The sequence below is a fragment of the Nesoenas mayeri genome (assembly GCF_963082525.1).
Source record: "Nesoenas mayeri genome assembly, chromosome: 32".
Lineage (NCBI taxonomy): Eukaryota > Metazoa > Chordata > Aves > Columbiformes > Columbidae > Nesoenas > Nesoenas mayeri.
In genome coordinates this window covers 39,249-60,939 of record NC_137570.1, presented here as the reverse complement: position 1 = coordinate 60,939, position 21,691 = coordinate 39,249, and the positions used below count along the sequence as shown (strand labels likewise).

At 57.5% G+C, this 21,691-nt stretch overlaps 1 protein-coding gene across 5 annotated transcripts in view; it reads left to right on the top strand.

Moving 5' to 3' along the window:
• ALDOA (aldolase, fructose-bisphosphate A) overlaps nucleotides 1-20,984 on the top strand; it is a 33,353-nt gene extending 12,369 nt beyond the window's left edge. For all 5 annotated transcript variants that reach the window (XM_080361464.1, XM_080361466.1, XM_080361465.1 and 2 more), the window contains exons 3-9: nucleotides 1,255-1,466; nucleotides 7,238-7,292; nucleotides 10,159-10,319; nucleotides 13,207-13,290; nucleotides 14,409-14,583; nucleotides 17,229-17,428; nucleotides 20,770-20,984. In XM_080361464.1, coding sequence (XP_080217590.1) covers nucleotides 1,255-1,466; nucleotides 7,238-7,292; nucleotides 10,159-10,319; nucleotides 13,207-13,290; nucleotides 14,409-14,583; nucleotides 17,229-17,428; nucleotides 20,770-20,865 — 983 coding nt within the window. In that variant the 3' untranslated portion in view covers nucleotides 20,866-20,984. The remainder of the gene's footprint in view (nucleotides 1-1,254; nucleotides 1,467-7,237; nucleotides 7,293-10,158; nucleotides 10,320-13,206; nucleotides 13,291-14,408; nucleotides 14,584-17,228; nucleotides 17,429-20,769) is intronic.
• Nucleotides 20,985-21,691: the final 707 nt, after the last annotated feature.

Below are 21,691 nucleotides of genomic sequence, written 5' to 3'. Positions count from 1 at the left end.
CTAAGTCCTTCCTCCTGGTTCTAAGTCCTTCCTCCTGGTTCTAAGTCCTTCCTCCTGGTTCTAAGCGCTTCCAGCTGCTTCTAAGTAGCTCTAAGCGGTTCCAACTGGTTCCTATTGGTCCTAAGTGCTTCCTATTGGTTCTAAGCGCTTCCTATTGGTTCCTCCTGGTCCTAAGTGGTTTGTATTGGTTCCTCCTGGTCCTAAGCGGTTCCTATTGGTCCTAAGCGGTTCCTATTGGTCCTAAGCGGTTCCTATTGGTTCTAAGTGGTTCCTATTGGTTCCTCCTGGTCCTAAGTGGTTCCTCCTGGTCCTAAGTGGTTCCTCCTGGTCCTAAGTGGTTCCTATTGGTTCCTGTTGGTTCTAAGTGGTTCCTATTGGTTCCAAGTGGTTCTGATTGGTTCCTATTGATTCCAACTGGTTCCTCCTGGTCCTAAGTGGTTCCTATTGGTTCCTCCTGGTCCTAAGTGGTTCCTCTTGGTTCCTCTTGGTTCCTCTTGGTTCCTCTTGGTTCTTCTTGGTTCCTCTTGGTTCCTCTTGGTCCTAAGTGCTTCCTCTTGGTCCTAAGTGCTTCCTATTGGTCCTAAGTGGTTCCTATTGGTTCCTCTTGGTTCCTCTTGGTTCTTATTGGTCCTAAGTGGTTCCTATTGGTCCTAAGTGCTTCCTATTGGTTCCTCTTGGTGCCTCTTGGTTCCTCTTGATTCCTCCTGGTCCTAAGTGGTTCCTCCTGGTCCTAAGTGGTTCCTATTGGTCCTAAGTGGTTCCTATTGGTTCCTATTGGTTCCTCCTGGTTCTAAGTGGTTCCTCCTGGTTCTAAGTGGTTCCTCCTGGTTCTAAGTGGTTCCTCTTGGTTCTAAGTGGTTCCTATTGGTTCCTCCTGGTCCTAAGCAGTTCTAACTGGTCCTAAGTGCTTCCTATTGGTCCTAAGTCATTCCTATTGGTCCTAAGTGGTTCCTATTGGTTCCTCCTTGTTCCAACTGGTTCCTCTTGGTTCCTCTTGGTTCCTCTTGGTTCCTCTTGGTTCTTATTGGTCCTAAGTGGTTCCTCTTGGTTCCTCTTGGTCCTAAGTGGTTCCTCTTGGTTCTTCTTGGTTCCTCTTGGTTCTAAGTGGTCCTAAGTGCTTCCTATTGGTCCTAAGTGCTTCCTATTGGTCCTAAGTGCATCCTCCTGGTTCTGAGTGGTTCTAAGTAGCTCTAAGCAGTTCCAACTGCCTCTTACTGGTTCTAACTGGTTCTAACTGGTGTTGGGCCCCCGCAGGCAGCATCGCCAAGCGGCTGAGCTCGGTGGGCGCGGAGAACACGGAGGAGAACCGGCGCTGGTACCGGCAGCTGCTGTTCACGGCGGACGCGCGGGTGGATCCCTGCATCGGCGGCGTCATCCTCTTCCACGAGACGCTCTACCAGAAGGCGGACGACGGGCGCCCCTTCCCGCAGGTCATCCGCGCCAAGGGCGGCCTGGTGGGCATCAAGGTGGGACGCTATGGGGCGCGCTATGGGGCGCTGGGGGGGGGTCTCTGGGTGTGACTTATGGGGCACTATGTGTGACTTATAGGTCTCTGGGTGGCACTCATGGGTGTCTGTGGGGTACTTATGGGGCACTATGGGTCACTTATGGGGCACTATGGGGCACTTATGGGGCACTATGAGGCACTTATGGAGCACTGTGGGTCACTTATGGGTCACTGTGGGTCACTTATGGGGCACTATGGGTCACTTATGGGGCACTATGGGTCACTTATGGAGCACTATGGGTCACTCATGGGTCTCTATGGGGCACTTATGGGTGTCTGTGGGGCACTTATGGGGCACTATGGGTCACTTATGGAGCACTATGGGTCACTCATGGGTCTCTATGGGGCACTTATGGGTGTCTGTGGGGCACTTATGGGTGTCTGTGAGGCACTTATGGGTCTCTATGGGTCACTTATGGGTCTCTATGGGGCACTTATGGGTCTCTATGGGTCACTTATGGGTCATTTATGGGTCTCTATGGGTCACTTATGGGTCTCTATGGGGCACTCATGGGTCTCTATGGGGCACTCATGGATCTCTGTGGGTCACTTATGGGGCACTATGGGTCACTTATGGGGCACTTATGGGGCACTATGAGGCACTTATGGGTCACTGTGGGTCACTTATGGGGCACTATGGGTCACTTATAGGGCACTATGGGTCACTTATGGAGCACTATGGGTCACTCATGGGTCTCTATGGGGCACTTATGGGTGTCTGTGGGTCACTTATGGGGCACTATGGGTCACTTATGGAGCACTATGGGTCACTCATGGGTCTCTATGGGGCACTTATGGGTGTCTGTGGGGCACTTATGGGGCACTATGGGTCACTTATGGAGCACTATGGGTCACTCATGGGTCTCTATGGGGCACTTATAGGTGTCTGTGGGTCACTTATGGGGCACTATGAGTCACTTATGGGGCACTATGGGTCACTTATGGAGCACTATGGGTCACTTATGGGTGTCTATGGGTCACTTATGGGTCTGTGGGTCACTTATGGGTCTCTATGGGTCACTTATGGGTCTCTATGGGACACTTATGGGTGTCTGTGGGCCATTTATGGGTCTCTATGGGTCACTTATGGGTCTCTATGGGTCACTTATGGGTCACTATGGGTCACTTATGGGTCTCTATGGGGCACTCATGGGTCTCTGTGGGTCACTTATGGGGCACTATGGGTCACTTATGGGTGTCTATGGGTCACTTATGGGTCTCTGTGGGTCACTTATGGGTCTCTATGGGTCACTTATGGGTCTCTATGTGTGACTTATGGGGCACTATGGGTCACTTATGGGGCTCTATGTGTGACTTATGGGGCACTATGTGTGACTTATAGGGCACTATGGGTCACTCATGGGGCACTATGTGTGACTTATAGGTCTCTGTGTGGCACTCATGGGTCTCTATGGGGCACTATGGGGCACTTATGGGGCACTATGGGTCACTTATGGGTGTCTGTGGGCCACTTATGGGTCACTTACGGGTGTCTGTGGGGCACTTATGGGTCACTATGGGTCAGTTATGGGTCACTATGGGTCACTTATGGGTCTCTATGTGTGATTATGGGTCACTTATGGGTCACTTATGGGTCTCTATGTGTGATTATGGGTCACTATGGGTCACTCATAGGGCATTATGTGTGACTTATAGGTCTCTATGTGGCACTCATGGGTCTCTATGGGGCACTTATGGGGCACTATGGATCACTTATGGGTGTCTGTGGGCCACTTATGGGTCACTTATGGGTGTCTGTGGGGCACTTATGGGTCACTTATGGGTCACTTATGGGTCACTTATGGGTCTCTAGGTGTGATTATGGGTCACTATGGGTCACTCATGGGGCATTATGTGTGACTTATAGGTCTCTATGTGGCACTCATGGGTCTCTATGGGGCACTTATGGGGCACTATGGGTCACTTATGGGTCACTATGGGTCACTCATGGGGCACTATGTGTGACTTATAGGTCTCTATGTGGCACTCGTGGGTCTCTATGAGGCACTTATGGGTCACTTATGGGTCACTATGGGTCACTTATGGGTCACTATGTGTGATTATGGGTCACTTATGGGTCTCTATGTGTTACTTATGGGTCTATGTGTCACTTATGTGTGACTTATGGGGCACTATGGGTCACTTATGGAGCACTATGGGTCACTTATGGGTGTCTATGGGTCACTTATGGGTCACTTATGGGTCACTTATGGGTCTCTATATGTGATTATGGGTCACTTATGGGGCACTATGTGTGACTTATAGGTCTCTCTGTGGCACTCATGGGTCTCTATGGGGCACTTATGGGTCTCTATGGGGCACTTATGGGGCTCTGTGGGTCACTTATGGGTCACTATGAGTCACTCATGGGGCACTATGTGTGACTTATAGGTCTCTGTGTGGCACTCATGGGTCTCTATGGGTCACTTATGGGTGTCTATGGGGCACTTATGGGTCACTTATGGGTCACTTATGGGTCACTTATGGGTCACTTATGGGTCTCTATGTGTGATTATGGGTCACTATGGGGCACTCATGGGGCATTATGTGTGACTTGTAGGTCTGTGTGTGGCACTCATGGGTCTCTATGGGGGGACTATGGGGCGCTATGGGGCACTTATGGGTCTCTATGGGTCACTCATGGGTCTCTATGGGTCACTCATGGGTCTCTATGTGTGATTATGGGGCACTATGGGGCACTGTGGGTCACTTATGGGGCACTATGGGGCACTTATGGGGCACTATGGGGCACTTATGGAGCACTATGGGTCACTTATGGGCCACTTATGGGTCTCTATGGGTCACTTATGGGTCTCTATGTGTGATTATGGGTCACTATGGGTCACTCATGGGGCATTATGTGTGACTTATAGGTCTCTATGTGGCACGCGTGGGTCTCTATGTGGCACTCATGGGGCACTATGGGGCACTTATGGGGCACTATGGGTCACTCATGGGGCACTATGTGTGACTTATAGGTCTCTGTGTGGCACTCATGGGTCTCTATGGGGCACTTATGGGGCACTATGGGTCACTTATGGGTCACTTATGGGTGTCTGTGGGTCACTTATGGGGCACTATGGGTCACTTATGGGTCTCTATGTGGCACTCATGGGGCTCTATGTGTGACCTATAGGTCTCTATGTGGCACTCATGGGTCTTTATGTCACACTTATGGGGCACTTATGGGTCACTTATGGGGCTCTATGTGTGACTTATGGGGCACTATGGGTCACTCATGGGTCTCTGTGTGACTTGTGGGTCACTTGTGGGTCACTTGTGGGTCACTTATGGGGCACTATGGGTCACTTATGGGGCTCTATGTGCACTCATGGGGCTCTATGTGTGAGTTATGGGGGTCTGTGTGGCACTCGTGGGGCACTTGTGGGTGTGTGTGGGGCACTTATGGGTCACTTATGGGTCTCTGTGGGTCACTTATGGGTCTCTATGTGGCACTCATGGGGCTCTATGTGGCACTTATGGGTCTCTCTGGGTCACTTATGGGTCTCTATGTGTGATTATGGGTCACTTATGGAGCACTATGGGTCACTCATGGGGCACTATGGGTCACTTATGGGTCACTTATGGGTGTCTGTGGATCACTTATGGGGCACTATGGGTCACTCATGGGTCTCTATGGGTCACTCATGGGTCTCTATGTGTGACTCATAGGTCTCTGTGGGTGACTTATGGGTCTCTATGTGTGACTTATGAGGCACTATGGGTCTCTATGGGGCACTCATGGGTCTCTATGGGTCACTTATGGGTCACTTATGGAGCACTGTAGGTCAGTTATGGGTCTTTATGGGGCTCTATGGGCCACTTATGGGGCTCTATGGGCCACTTATGGGGCACTATGGGGCACTTATGGAGCACTATGGGTCACTCATGGGTCTCTGTGGGTCACTCATGGGTCTCTATATGGTACTTATGGGTCTCTGTGGTACTTATGGGTGACTTATGGGTCTCTGTGGGTGACTTATGGGGCACTATGGGTCACTCATGGGTGTCTATGTGGCACTTATGGGGCTCTGTGGGTCAGTTATGGGGCACTATGAGTCACTCATGGGTCTCTGTGGGTCTCTCATGTGTCTCTATGTGGTACTTATGGGTCACTTATGGGGCACTGTGGGTCACTTATGGGTCTCAGTAGGTCACTTATGGGTCTCTGTGGGTCACTCATGGTTCTCTATGTGGCACTCATGGGTCTCTATGTGTGACTTATGGGTCACTTATGGGTCTTTATGTGGCACTTATGGGTCTCTATGGGTCACTTATGGGGCACTATGGGTCACTCATGGGTCTCTATGTTGCACTTATGGCCACTTATGGTCTATGTGGCACTGTGGGTCACTTATTGGTCTCTGTGTGTGACTTATGGGTCTCTGTGTGTCACTTATGGGTCTCTATGTGTCACTTATGGGGCTCTGTGGGTCACTTGTGGGGACATTGGGGGTTTGGGGACATTGGGGTGTTGGTTGGGTTTGGGTCAATGGTGTCAATGGAGGAGCCGCATCTAAGGGGGTTCATGGGGTGGCCTTGGTGGGGTTGAGTTGGGGACACCTTGGGGACACCTTGGGGACACATTGGGGACATCATGGGGACATTGGGGGTTTGGGGACATTGGGGTGTTGGTTGGGTTTGGGTCAATGGTGTCAATGGAGGAGCCGCATCTAAGGGGGTTCTTGGGGTGGCCTTGGTGGGGACACCTTGGGGACACCTTGGGGACACATTGGGGACATCATGGGGACATCATGGGGACATTGGGGGTCTGGGGACATTGGGGTGTTGGTTGGGTTTGGGTCAATGGTGTCAATGGAGGAGCCACATCTAAGGGGGTTCTTGGGGTGACCTTGGTCAGGTTGAGTTGGGGACACCTTGGGGACATCATGGGGACATTGTGGGGACATTGGGGGTTTGGGGACATTGGGGGTTTGGGGACATTGGGGCGTTGTTGGGTTTGGGTCAATGGAGGAGCCACATCTAAGGGGGTTCTTGGGGTGGCCTTGGTGGGGTTGAGTTGGGGACACCTTGGGGACACATTGGGGACACATTGGGGACATTGTGGGGACATCATGGGGACATTGGGGGTTTGGGGACATTGGGGTGTTGGTTGGGTTTGGGTCAATGGTGTCAATGGAGGAGCCGCATCTAAGGGGGTTCTTGGGGTGGCCTTGGTGGGGACACCTTGGGGACACCTTGGGGACACATTGGGGACATCATGGGGACATCATGGGGACATTGGGGGTCTGGGGACATTGGGGTGTTGGTTGGGTTTGGGTCAATGGTGTCAATGGAGGAGCCACATCTAAGGGGGTTCTTGGGGTGACCTTGGTCAGGTTGAGTTGGGGACACCTTGGGGACATCATGGGGACATTGTGGGGACATCATGGGGACATTGGGGGTTTGGGGACATTGGGGTGTTGGTTGGGTTTGGGTCAATGGTGTCAATGGAGGAGCCACATCTAAGGGGGTTCTTGGGGTGGCCTTGGTGGGGTTGAGTTGGGGACACCATGGGGACACCTTGGGGACACCTTGGGGACATCGTGGGGGTGTGAGCACATCAAGGGCATCGTCACCTTGATGGTGACGCTGGGGACACGGTGATGTTGGGGACACGGTGCCATTGGGGGCCATGGAGGGGACCTGGGGCTGGTGACAATGGTGACGGTGGTGACAATGGTGACAATGGTGACAATGGTGACAATGGTGACGTGTCCCCTCCCCCAGGTGGACAAGGGGGTGGTGCCCCTGGCCGGCACCAATGGCGAGACCACCACCCAGGGTGAGTGACACAAGTGTCCCCATGTCCCCAGTGTCCCCATAGACCCCTTGTCCCTCTTGTCCCTGTTGTCCCATAGACCCCATTGTCCCCATTGTCCCTGTTGTGCCCGTTGTCCCCATTGTCCCCATAGACCCCATTGTCCCTCTTGTCTCCATTGTTCCTCTTGTCCCCATTGTCCCCATTGTCCCCGTTGTCCCCATTGTCCCTCTTGTCCCCATAGACCCCATTGTCCCCGTTGTCCCCATTGTCCCCATTGTCCCCATTGTCTCTCTTGTCCCCATAGACCCCGTTGTCCCCATTGTCCCTCTTGTCCCCATAGACCCCGTTGTCCCCATTGTCCCCGTTGTCCCCATTGTCCCTTTTGTCCTTGTTGTCCCCGTTGTCCCCATTGTCCCCATAGACCCTGTTGTCCCCGTTGTCCCCATTGTCCCCATAGACCCTGTTGTCCCTGTGGTCCCCATTGTCCCTTTTGTCCTCATTGTCCCCATTGTCCCCATTGTCCCTCTTGTCCCCATAGACCCTGTTGTCCCTGTTGTCCCCATTGTCCCTCTTGTCCCCATTGTCCCCATAGACCCCGTTGTCCCTCTTGTCCCTGTTGTCCCTCTTGTCCCTGTTGTCCCTCTTGTCCCCGTTGTCCCTCTTGTCCCCATTGTCCCCATAGACCCCGTTGTCCCCATTGTCCCTCTTGTCCCCATAGACCCTGTTGTCCCTGTTGTCCCCATTGTCCCTCTTGTCCCCATTGTCCCCATAGACCCCGTTGTCCCTCTTGTCCCTGTTGTCCCTCTTGTCCCTGTTGTCCCTCTTGTCCCCGTTGTCCCTCTTGTCCCCATTGTCCCCATAGACCCCGTTGTCCCCATTGTCCCTCTTGTCCCCATAGACCCTGTTGTCCCCATTGTCCCCATTGTCCCTTTTGTCCTCGTTGTCCCTTTTGTCCCCATTGTCCCCATAGACTCTGTTGTCCCTGTGGTCCCCGTTGTCTCTTTTGTCCCCATTGTCCCTCTTGTCCCTGTTGTCCCATAGACCCTGTTGTCCCTCTTGTCCCTGTTGTCCCCATTGTCCCCATTGTCCCCATTGTCCCCGTTGTCCCTCTTGTCCCCATTGTCCCCATAGACCCTGTTGTCCCCATTGTCCCCATTGTCCCTTTTGTCCTCGTTGTCCCTTTTGTCCCCATTGTCCCCATAGACCCTGTTGTCCCCATTGTCCCCATTGTCCCCATAGACCCTGTTGTCCCTGTGGTCCCCATTGTCCCTTTTGTCCCCATTGTCCCTGTTGTCCCTGTTGTCCCCATAGACCCCGTTGTCTCTCTTGTCCCTCTTGTCCCTATTGTCCCATAGACCCTATTGTCCCTCTTGTCCCTGTTGTCCCCATAGACCCCATAGACCCCATTGTCCCCATTGTCCCCATTGTCCCCATTGTCCCCATAGACCCCGTTGTCCCTCTTGTCCCCGTTGTCCCTCTTGTCCCCGTTGTCCCCATAGACCCCGTTGTCCCTGTTGTCCCCGTTGTCCCCGTTGTCCCTGTTGTCCCCATTGTCCCTCCTGTCTCCATTGTCTCCATTGTCTCCATAGACCCCATTGTCCCCATAGAACCTGTTGGTCCCTGTTGTCCCCATTCTCCCCATAGACCCTGTTGTCCCTCTTGTCCCTCTTGTCCCCTTTGTCCCCTTTGTCCCCTTTGTCCCCTTTGTCCCCGTTGTCCCCATTGTCCCCAGTGTCTCCATTGTCTCCATAGACCCCATTGTCCCCCTAGAACCTGTTGGTCCCTGTTGTCCCTATTGTCCCCATAGACCATGTTGTCCCCATTGTCCCCATAGAACCTGTTGTCCCTCTTGTCCCCGTTGTCCCTCTTGTTCCCGTTGTCCCTCTTGTCCCCATTGTCCCCATAGACCCTTTTGTCCCCGTTGTCCCCATTGTCTCTCTTGTCCCCATTGTCCCCCTAGTCCCTGTTGTCACCATAGACCCTCTTGTCCCTCTTGTCCCTCTGGTCCCCGTTGTCCCCATAGACCCCGTTGTCCCCGTTGTCCCTCTTGTCCCCATTGTCCCTCTTGTCCCCATTGTCCCTCTTGTCCCTCTTGTCCCCGTTGTCCCCATTGTCTCCATTGTCCCCATAGACCCTGTTGTCCCTGTTGTCCCCATTGTCCCCATAGACCCCATTGTCCCTGTGGTCCCCATAGACCCCTTTGTCCCTGTTGTCCCCATTGTCCCTCTTGTCCCCGTTGTCCCCATAGACCCCGTTGTCTCTCTTGTCCCCATTGTCTCTGTTGTCCCCATTGTCTCTCTTGTCCGCATTGTCCCCATAGACCCTGTTGTCCCCATTGTCCCCATTGTCCCTCTTGTCCCCTTTGTCCCCATAGACCCCGTTGCCCTCTTGTCCCCATTGTCCTCATAGACCCCATTGTCCCTGTTGTCCCCGTTGTCCTCATAGACCCTGTTGTCCTGAGTACAAGGTGTCATCGTCCCCATCGTCCCCATTGCCCCCAATGTCCCCACTGTCCCCATTGTCCCCAGGGCTCAATGACCTCATGGAGCACTGTGCCCAGTACAAGGTGTCATTGTCCCCATTGTCCCCATTGTCCCCATTGTCCCCAATGTCCCCAATGTCCCCATTCCCCCCGTTCTCCCCATTCCCCCCGTTCCCCCCATTGTCCCCATTCCCCTCATTGTCTCCAATGTCCCCATTGTCCCCATTGCCCCCATCACCCCGAATGTCCCCATTGCCCCCATCGCCCCCAATGTCCCCATCGTCCCCAATGTCCTCATTCCCCCCATTCCCCCCATTGCCCCCACTGACCCCATTGCCCCCTTTGCCCCCATTGCCCCCAATGTCCCCATCGCCCCCATCGCCCCCATTGTCCCCATGTCCCCAGGACTCGACGGGCTCATGGAGCGCTGTGCGCAGTACAAGAAGGACGGGGCGGACTTCGCCAAGTGGCGCTGCGTGCTCAAGATCTCGGCGCACACGCCGTCCCGCCTGGCCGTGCTGGAGAACGCCAACGTCCTGGCGCGCTACGCCAGCATCTGCCAGCAGGTGTCCCCCCATGTCCCCCCATGTCCCCCCAGGTCCCCCCATGTCACCCCATGTCCCCCCATGTCCCCCCATGGGTTGGCATCACGCACACAACCATCATGGACATTGGTTGGGTTTTGGGTCAATGGTGGGTCCATTGGGGTTGAGGCCTCCAAGTGACACGGTGACACCTCCTTGTGTCCCCCCGTGTCCCCCCGTGTCCCCCCATGTCCCCCCGTGTCCCCCCATGTCACCTCATGTCCCCCCATGGGTTGAATCACGTCCCATCACCCACATTGGTTGGGTTTTGGGTCAATGGTGGGTCCATTGGAGTTGAGGCTTCCAAGTGACACGGTGGCACCTCCTTGTGTCCCCCCGTGTTCCCCCATGTCACCCCATGTCCCCCCATGTCCCCCCATGGGTTGGCATCACGCACACAACCATCATGGACATTGGTTGGGTTTTGGGTCAATGGTGGGTCCATTGGGGTTGAGACCTCCAAGTGACACGGTGGCACCTCCTTGTGTCCCCCCAGGTCCCCCCATGTCCCCCCGAGTCCCCCCATGTCCCCCCATGTCCCCCCATGTCCCCCCATGGCACCCCATGGGTTGGCATCACGCACACAACCATCATGGACATTGGTTGGGTTTTGGGTCAATGGTGGGTCCATTGGGGTTGAGACCTCCGAGTGACACGGTGGCACCTCCTTGTGTCCCCCCGTGTCCCCCCGTGTCCCCCCGGGTCCCCCCATGTCACCCCATGTCCCCCCATGGGTTGGCATCACGCACACAACCATCATGGGCATTGGTTGGGTTTTGGGTCAATGGTGGGTCCATTGGGGTTGAGACCTCCGAGTGACACGGTGGCACCTCCTTGTGTCCCCCCGTGTCCCCCCGGGTCCCCCCGGGTCCCCCCATGTCACCCCATGTCCCCCCATGTCCCCCCATGGCACCCCATGGGTTGGCATCACACACACAACCATCATGGACATTGGTTGGGTTTTGGGTCAATGGTGGGTCCATTGGGGTTGAGGCCTCCGAGTGACACGGTGGCACCTCCTTGTGTCCCCCCGTGTCCCCCCGGGTCCCCCCGGGTCCCCCCATGTCCCCCCATGTCCCCCCATGGGTTGGCATCACGCACACAACCATCATGGGCATTGGTTGGGTTTTGGGTCAATGGTGGGTCCATTGGGGTTGAGGGCTCCGAGTGACACGGTGGCACCTCCTTGTGTCCCCCCGTGTCCCCCCGGGTCCCCCCGGGTCCCCCCATGTCCCCCCATGTCCCCCCATGGGTTGGCATCACGCACACAACCATCATGGACATTGGTTGGGTTTTGGGTCAATGGTGGGTCCATTGGGGTTGAGGCCTCCGAGTGACACGGTGGCACCTCCTTGTGTCCCCCCATGTCCCCCCATGTCCCCCCGGGTCCCCCCATGTCACCCCATGTCACCCCATGTCCCCCCATGGGTTGGCATCACGCACACAACCATCATGGACATTGGTTGGGTTTTGGGTCAATGGTGGGTCCATTGGGGTTGAGGCCTCCGAGTGACACGGTGGCACCTCCTTGTGTCCCCCCATGTCCCCCCATGTCCCCCCGTTTCCCCCCATGTCCCCCCATGTCCCCCCGTGTCCCCCCAGGTCCCCCCATTGGTTGGCATCACGCACACAACCATCATGGACATTGGTTGGGTTTTGGGTCAATGGTGGGTCCATTGGGGTTGAGGCCTCCGAGTGACACGGTGGCACCTCCTTGTGTCCCCCCGTGTCCCCCCGGGTCCCTCCAGGTCCCCCTGGGTCCTCCCATGTCCCCCCATGTCCCCCCATGTCCCCCCATGGGTTGGCATCACGCACACAACCATCATGGACATTGGTTGGGTTTTGGGTCAATGGTGGGTCCATTGGGGTTGAGGCCTCCGAGTGACACGGTGGCACCTCCTTGTGTCCCCCCATGTCACCCCGTGTCCCCCCATGTCCCAATGACACCAGAAGCCACTCAGGCCATGTCCCCATGTCCTTTGGTCCTTGGTGTCCCCATGGTGTCCCCATGGTGTCCCCATCCCCATGTCCCCAGCTCCACCCAGACATGTCCCATTGCCACCAGGTGCCACTTTGGCTGCGTCCCTGTGTCCCCATGGTGTCCCCATGATGTCCCCATGGTGTCCCCATCTCTATTCCCATGTCCCCATGGTGTCCCCATCCTCATGTCCCCATCCCCATGTCCCCATCCCCATGTCCCCATGGTGTCCCCATGATGTCCCCATCTCCATCCCCATGGTGTCCCCATCTCTATTCCCATGTCCCCATGGTGTCCCCATGGTGTCCCCATCTCTATTCCCATGTCCCCATGGTGTCCCCATCCCCATCCTGATGTCCCCATGGTGTCCCCATGGTGTCCCCATGTTGTCCCCATCTCTATTCCCATGTCCCCATGGTGTCCCCATAGTGTCCCCATCCCCATCCTGATGTCCCCATAGTGTCCCCATGGTGTCCCCATCTCTATTCCCATGTCCCCATGCTGTCCCCATGGTGTCCCCATGATGTCCCTATGGTGTCTCCATCTCTATTCCCATGTCCCCATGGTGTCCCCATGGTGTCCCCATAGTGTCCCCATCCCCATCCTGATGTCCCCATGGTGTCCCCATGGTGTCCCCATCTCTATTCCCATGTCCCCATCTCCATCCCCATGGTGTCCCCATCTCCATCCCCATGGTGTCCCCATCTGTATTCCCATGTCCCCATGGTGTCCCCATGGTGTCCCCACGTTGTCCCCATCTCCACGTCCCCAGCTCCATCCAGACGTGTCCCATTGCCACCAAGTGCCCCTTGGGCCCCGTCCCCATGTCCCCTCCCTGTCCCGACGTCCCCGTGTCCCCCCCTTGGTCCTAATGTCCCCATGTCCCCCCAGAACGGCATCGTCCCCATCGTGGAGCCCGAGATCCTCCCTGACGGCGACCACGACCTCAAGCACTGCCAGTACGTCACCGAGAAGGTGGGTGACGTCCCTCGGTGTCCCCATGTCCCCTGGTGTCCCTATGGTGTCCCCATGTCCCTCGGTGTCCCCGTGGTGTCCCCATGTCCCGTGGTGTCCCCATGTCCCGTGGTGTCCCCATGTCCCGTGGTGTCCCCGTCTCTATCCTCATGTCCCCATCTCTGTCCCCATGGTGTCCCCATCTCTGTCCCCATGGTGTCCCCATCTCTGTCCCCATGGTGTCCCCATCTCTGTCCCATGGTGTCCCCATCTCTATCTTCATGTCCCCATCTCTGTCCCCATCTCTGTCCCCATCTCTGTCCCCATTTCTGTCCCCCTGGTGTCCCCATCTCTATCCCCATGGTGTCCCCATCTCTATCCCATGGTGTCCCCATCTCTATCTTCATGTCCCCATGGTGTCCCCATCTCTTTCCCCTTGGTGTCCCCATGTCTATCCCATGTCCCCATCTCTGTCCCCATCTCTATCCCCATGGTGTCCCCATGGTGTCCCCATGGTGTCCCCATCTCTGTCCCCTTGGTGTCCCCATCTCTGTCCCCATGGTGTCCCCATGGTGTCCCCATGGTGTCCCCATGGTGTCCCCTTGGTGTCCCCATCTCTGTCCCCATCTCTGTCCCCATGGTGTCCCCATCTCTATCCCCATGGTGTCCCCATCTCTGTCCCCATCTCTGTCCCCATGGCGTCCCCATCTCTATCCCCATGGTGTCCCCATGGTGTCCCCATGGTGTCCCCATGGTGTCCCCATCTCTGTCCCCATGGTGTCCCCATCTCTGTCCCCATCTCTGTCCCCATCTCTATCCCCATCTCTAGCCCCATCTCTAGCCCCATGGTGTCCCCATGGTGTCCCCATGGTGTCCCAATGGTGTCCCAATCTCTATCCCATGTCCCCATGGTGTCCCTGTGGTGTCCCCATCACTGTCCCCCTGGTGTCCCCATGCTGTCCCTATCTCTATCCCATGTCCGCATCTCTGTCCCCATCTCCATCCCCATGGTGTCCCCATGGTGTCCCCATCTCTGTCCCCATCTCTGTCCCATGTCCCCATGGTGTCCCCATGGTGTCCCCATGGTGTCCCCATGGTGTTCCCATGGTGTCCCATGTCCCATCCTGCCCCATGTGCAGGTGCTGGCCGCCGTGTACAAGGCGCTGAGCGACCACCACGTGTACCTGGAGGGGACGCTGCTCAAGCCCAACATGGTGACGCCGGGGCACGCGTGCCCCAAGAAGTACAGCCCCGAGGAGATCGCCATGGCCACCGTCACCGCGCTGCGCCGCACCGTGCCGCCCGCCGTCCCCGGTATGGACATGGGGTCCCAGGGTGGCCCCAGGGTGGCCCCATGGCCCCATGGTGTCCCCATCTCCATCCCCATGGCCCCATGGTGTCCCCATCCCCATCTTCATCTCCCTATGCTGTCCCCATCCCCATGGTGTCCCCATGGTGTCCTCATCTCCATCCCCATGTCCCCATGGTGTCCCCATCCCCATGGTGTCCCCATCCCCATGGTGTCCCCATCCCCATGGTGTCCCCATCTCCATCCCCGTGGTGTCCCCATGGTGTCCTCATCTCCATCCCCATGTCCCCATGGTGTCCCCATGTCCCCATGGTGTCCCCATCCCCATGGTGTCCCCATCCCCATGGTGTCCCCATCCCGATGTCCCCATGGTGTCCCCATCCCCATGGTGTCCCCATCCCCATGGTGTCCCCATCCCGATGTCCCCATGGTGTCCCCATCCCCATGGTGTCCCCATCCCCATGGTGTCCCCATCCCCATCCTGATGTCCCCATGGTGTCCCCATCTCTATTCCCATGGTGTCCCCATGGTGTCCCCATCCCCATCCTGATGTCTCCATGGTGTCCCCATGGTGTCCCCATCTCCATCCCCATGTCCTCATGGTGTCCCCACAGTGCCCCATGGTGTCCTCATCTCCATCCCCATGGTGTCCCCATGGTATCCCCATCCCCATAGTGTCCCCATCTCTATTCCCTTGTCCCCATGGTGTCCCCATGTCCCCATGCTGTCCCCATCTCCATCCCCATGTCCCCATGGCGTCCACATGGTGTCCTCATCTCTATCCCCATGCTGTCCCTGTCCCCATGCTGTCCCCATGCTGTCCCCATGCTGTCCCCATGCTGTCCCCATCTCCATCCCCATGGTGTCCCCATCTCCATCCCTATGGTGTCCCCATGGTGTCCCCATCTCCATCCCCATGGTGTCCCCATCTCCGTCCCCATGGTGTCCCCATCTCTGTCCCCATGGTGTCCCCATGGTGTCCCCGTCTCCATCCCCATGGTGTCCCCGTCTCCATCCCCATGGTGTCCCCATCTCCATCCCCATGGTGTCCCCATCTCCATCCCCATGGTGTCCCCATGGTGTCCCCGTCTCCATCCCCATGGTGTCCCCGTCTCCATCCCTATGGTGTCCCCATGGTGTCCCCATCTCCATCCCCATGGTGTCCCCATCTCCATCCCCATGTCCCCATGGTGTCCCCATGTGTTCCTATCTCCATCCCCACGGTGTCCCCATGGTGTCCCCATCTCCATCCCCATGGTGTCCCCATGGTGTCCCCATCCCCATCTTCATGTCTCCATGGTGTCCCCATCCCCATGGTGTCCCCATCTCTATCCCCATGATGTCCCCATCTCCATCCCTATGGTGTCCCCATGGTGTCCCCATCTCCATCCCCATGGTGTCCCCATGGTGTCCCCATCTCCATCCCCATGTCCCCATGGTGTCCCCATGTGTTCCTATCTCCATCCCCACGGTGTCCCCATGGTGTCCCCATCTCCATCCCCATGGTGTCCCCATGGTGTCCCCATCCCCATCTTCATGTCTCCATGGTGTCCCCATCCCCATGGTGTCCCCATCTCTATCCCCATGATGTCCCCATCTCCATCCCTATGGTGTCCCCATGGTGTCCCCATCTCCATCCCCATGGTGTCCCCATGGTGTCCCCATCTCCATCCCCATGTCCCCATGGTGTCCCCATGTGTTCCTATCTCCATCCCCACGGTGTCCCCATGGTGTCCCCATCTCCATCCCCATGGTGTCTCCATGGTGTCCCCATCTCCATCCCCATGATGTCCCCATGGTGTCCCCATCCCCATCTTCATGTCCCCATGGTGTCCCCATCCCTATGGTGTCCCCATCTCCATCCCCATGGTGTCCCCATGGTGTCCCCATCCCCATCTTCATGTCTCCATGGTGTCCCCATCCCCATGGTGTCCCCATCTCTATCCCCATGGTGTCCCCATGGTGTCCCCGTCTCCATCCCTATGGTGTCCCCATGGTGTCCCCATCTCCATCCCCATGGTGTCCCCATCTCCATCCCCATGTCCCCATGGTGTCCCCATGTGTTCCTATCTCCATCCCCACGGTGTCCCCATGGTGTCCCCATCTCCATCCCCATGGTGTCCCCATGGTGTCCCCATCCCCATTTTCATGTCTCCATGGTGTCCCCATCCCCATGGTGTCCCCATCCCCATGGTGTCCCCATCCCCATGGTGTCCCCATCCCCATCCCCATGGTGTCCCCATCTCCATCCCTATGGTGTCCCCATGGTGTCCCCATCTCCATCCCCATGGTGTCCCCATCTCCATCCCTATGGTGTCCCCATCTCTGTCCCCATGGTGTCCCCATGGTGTCCCCGTCTCCATCCCCATGGTGTCCCCATCTCCATCCCCATGGTGTCCCCATGGTGTCCCCGTCTCCATCCCCATGGTGTCCCCATCTCCATCCCCATGGTGTCCCCATGGTGTCCCCATCTCCATCCCCATGGTGTCCCCATCTCCATCCCCATGGCCCCATGTGTCCCCATCTCCATCCCCATGGTGTCCCCATCCCCATGCTGTCCCCATGCGTTCCTATCTCCATCCCCATGCTGTCCCCATGCTGTCCCCACGGTGTCCCCACGTCCCCCCTGAGCCCACCCCCTGTTCCGCAGGCATCACGTTCCTATCGGGCGGGCAGAGCGAGGAGGAGGCGTCCATCAACCTCAACGCCATCAACCGCTGCCCCCTGCTGCGCCCATGGGCGCTCACCTTCTCCTACGGGCGCGCGCTGCAGGCGTCCGCCCTGCGCGCGTGGGCCGGCAAGAAGGACAACACCAAGGCTGCCCAGGAGGAGTACGTCAAACGCGCCCTGGTACGGCACCGGGGACATCGGGGGGACATGGGGACATTGGGGGACACGGGGACATTGGGGGACACGGGGACATTGGGGGACGTGGGGACATTGGGGGACATGGGACTTGGTGGGGACGTGGGGATGGGAGGAGAAGAAGTCGCTGCCGACTACGTCAAGTCAATGTCAATGGGGTCAATGTCAACCCAATGTCAAGGTGAGTCGCCCATGGGTGACATCAGAAGGTGGGAGGGAACATGGGGACATGGGGGAACACGGGGACATGGTGGGGATATGGGACATTGGGGGATATGGGGACATGGGGGGACATGGGGATGGGAGGAGAAGAAGTCGCTGCCGACTACGTCAAGTCAATGTCAATGGGGTCAATGTCAATGGGGTCAGTGTCATTGTCAACCCAACGTCAAGGTGGGTTGCCCATGGGGACATGAGAAGGTGGGAGGGGACATGGGGACATAGGGGGACACTGGGGGGACATGGAGACATGGGGGGACATGGGGATGGGAGGAGAAGAAGTCGCTGCCGACTATGTCAAGTCAATGTCAATGGGGTCAATGTCATTGTCAACCCAATGTTGGGAATGTGGTTCGTCCATGGGGACATTGGGAGGTTGGAAGACACATTGGACATGGGGGGCACACGGGGACATTGGGGGACATGGGACATGGGGGGACATGGGGATGGGAGGAGAAGAAGTCGCTGCCGACTACGTCAAGTCAATGTCAATGGGGTCAATGTCAATGGGGTCAATGTCATTGTCAACCCAATGTCATCAAGGTCAAGGTGGGTCGCCCATGGGGACATTGGGAGGTTGGAGGACACATTGGACATGGGGGGGACATGGGGACATTGGGGGACATGGGGACATTGGGGGACATGGGACATGGGGGGACATGGGGATGGGAGGAGAAGAAGTCGCTGCCGACTACGTCAAGTCAATGTCAATGGGGTCAATGTCAAGGGGGTCAATGTCATTGTCAACTGAATGTCATCAATGTCAACCTGGGTCACCCATGGGTGACATCAGAAGGTGGGAGGGGACATGGGGACATTGGGGACACGGGGACGGGAGGAGAACGTCAAGTCAATGTCAATGGTGTCAATGTCATTGTCACCCCACTGTGGTCAGTGTCAAGGTGGGTCCGGGTGGTGGCACCCAAGCGGTGTCACCCCACAACTGCCATCGCAGGGACTGTCCCCATTGTCACCCCGTGTCCCCGCTGTGATGCTGTCCAATTGTCCCTCCGCTGTCCCATTATCCCCCTTGTCCCCATTGTCCCCAAGTGTCCATTGTCCCCAATATTCCCATTGTCCCCATTGTCCTCGTTGGCCGCATTGTCCCCGTTGTCCCCAATGTCTGAGTGTCTCCCTTGTCCCCTTGTCCCTGTTATCCCTATTGACCCCATTGTCCCAGGTGTCCCCATTGTCCCCATGTCCCTGTTATCCCCATTGTCCCCATGTCCCCGTTGCCCCCATTGTCCCCATTGACCCCATTGTCCACATTGCCCCCAATGTCCCCATTGTCCCCATGTCCCTGTTGTCCCCATTGCCCCCAATGTCCCCATTGCCCCCAGTGTTCCCATTGTCCCCATTGTCCCCAATGCCCCCAATGTCCCCATCACCCCCCCTGTCCCCAATGTCCTCATCGCCCCCAATGTTCCCAACGTCCCCATTGCCCCCAATGTCCCCAATGACCCCATTGTTCCCATGTCCTCATTGTCCCCAATGTCCCCATTGCCCCCAATGACCCCAGTGTCCTCATCACCCCCATTGCCTCCAGTGTCCCCATTGTCCCCAATGTCCCCATCGTCCCCATTGACCCCAATGTCCCCATTGACCCCACTGTCCTCATTGTCCCCATTGACCCCAATGTCCCCATTGACCCCAATGTCCCCATTGACCCCATTGTCCCCAATGCCCCCATTGTCCCCAATGTCCCCATCGCCCCCACTGTCCCCAATGTCCCCATTGACCCCATTGTCCCCATTGACCCCAATGTCCTCATGTCCCTGTTATCCCTGTGTCCCCATTGTTCCCATTGACCCCATTGCCTCCAGTGTCCCCATTGCCCCCAATGTCCCCATTGCCCCCAATGTCCCCACTGTCCTCATCGCCTCCAATGTCCCCATCGCCCCCAATGTCCCCATTGACCCCATGTCCCCATTGCCCCCAATGTCCCCATTGCCTCCATTGCCCCCAATGTCCCCATGTCCCTGTTGTCCCCGTGTCCCCATTGCCCCCAATGTCCCCATTGACCCCATTTTCCCCAATGTCCCCATCGCCCCCAATGTCCCCATCACCCCCATCGTCCCCATCGCCCCCAATGTCCCCATTGCCCCCATTGACTCCAATGTTCCCATTGTCCCCATTGACCCCAATGTCCCCATTGTCCCTATTGCCCCCAATGTCCCCATTGCCTCCAGTGTCCCCATTGACCCCATTGTCCCCAATGTCCCCAATGTCCCTGTTGTCCCCATTGTCCCCATTGCTTCCAATGTCCTTGTTGTCCCCATTGACCCCAATGTCCCCATTGACCCCACTGTCCTCATCACCCCCATTGTCCCCATTATCCCCATTGTCCCCATTGACCCCAATGTCCTCATTGTCCCCATTGCCCGCATTACCCCAAGTGTCCACATTGTCCCCAATGTCCCCAATGTCCCCAATGTCCCCAATGTCCCCAATGTCCCCATTGCCTCCAGTGTCCCCATTGACCCCAATGTCCCCATTGTCCCCACTGACCCCAATGTCCCCAATGTCCTCATTGCCCCTAATGTCCCCATTGACCCCAATGTCCCCATTGCCTCCAGTGTCCCCATTGCCTCCAGTGTCCCCATTGCCTCCAGTGTCCCCATTGACCCCAATGTCCTCATTGACCCCAATGTCCCCATTGTCCCCATTGTCCCCATTGCCCCCAATGTCCCCATTGACCCCATTGCCCCCATTGCCCCCATTGTCCCCATTGCCCCCATTGTCCCCAATGTCCCCATTGCCCCCATTGTCCTCATTGCCCCCATTGCCCCCAATGTCCCCATTGCCCCCAATGTCCCCATTGCCCCCAATGTCCCCATTGACCCCATTGTCCCCATTGCCCCCATTGTCCCCATTGTCCCCATTGCCTCCAGTGTCCCCATTGACCCCATTGTCCCCATTGTCCCCATTGCCCCCAATGTCCCCATTGACCCCAATGTCCCCATTGTCCCCATTGCCCCCATTGTCCCCATTGCCTCCAGTGTCCCCATTGACCCCATTGTCCCCATTCACCCCAATGTCCCCATTGCCCCCATTGACCCCAATGTCCCCATTGACCCCAATGTCCCCATTGTCCCCACTGTCCCCAGGCGAACTCCCTGGCGTGCCAAGGCAAATACACCCCCAGCGGCACCGCCGGCGCCGCCGCCACCGAATCGCTCTTCGTGTCCAACCACGCCTACTGACGTCACCGCTGACGTCATCGCCGACGTCACCGCCCGCCTCATCAGCACTCCGCCCCCGCTGCTCCCCTGGCCCCGCCCCCTTTCCCCCTCCCCCCGCCCCCCCGTGGTGACAATAAAGTGGCGACAGATTGAATGGAGGGACCCAGGAGTTCGGGGGAGGGACCCAGGAGTTCGGGGGGAGGGGACCCAGGAGTTCTGGGGGAGGGACCCAGGAGTTCGGGGGGAAGGGACCCAGGAAGTCTGGGGAGGGACCCAGGAGTTCAGGAGGGACCCAGGAGTGCCCCAAGCTACCCAGTACTCAGGGACCTAGGAGTTCGGGAAGGGACCCAGGAGTTCGGGGAGGGGACCCAGGAGTTCGGGGAGGGGACCCAGGAGTTCGGGGGAAGGGACCCAGGAGTTCAGGGAAGGGACCCAGGAAGTCTGGGGAGGGACCCAGGAGTTCGGGAGGGACCCAGGAGTTCAGAGGAGGGACCCAGGAGTGCCCCAAGCTACCCAGTACTCAGAGAGGGACCCAGGAGTTCGGGAAGGGACCCAGGAGTTCGGGGGAAGGGACCCAGGAGTTCGGGGGGAAGGGACCCAGGAGTTCGGGGGGAAGGGACCCAGGAGTTCGGGGGAAGGGACCCAGGAGTTCGGGGGAGGGGATCCAGGAGTTCGGGGGGAAGGGACCCAGTGGTTTGGGGAGGGACCCAGGAGTGCCCCAAGGGACCCAGGAGTTCGGGGAGACCCAGGAGTTCGGGAGGGACCCGGGAAGTCTGGGAAGGGACCCAGGAGTGCCCCAAGGGACCCAGGAGTTCGGGAGAGGGACCCAGTAGTTTGGGGAGGGAAC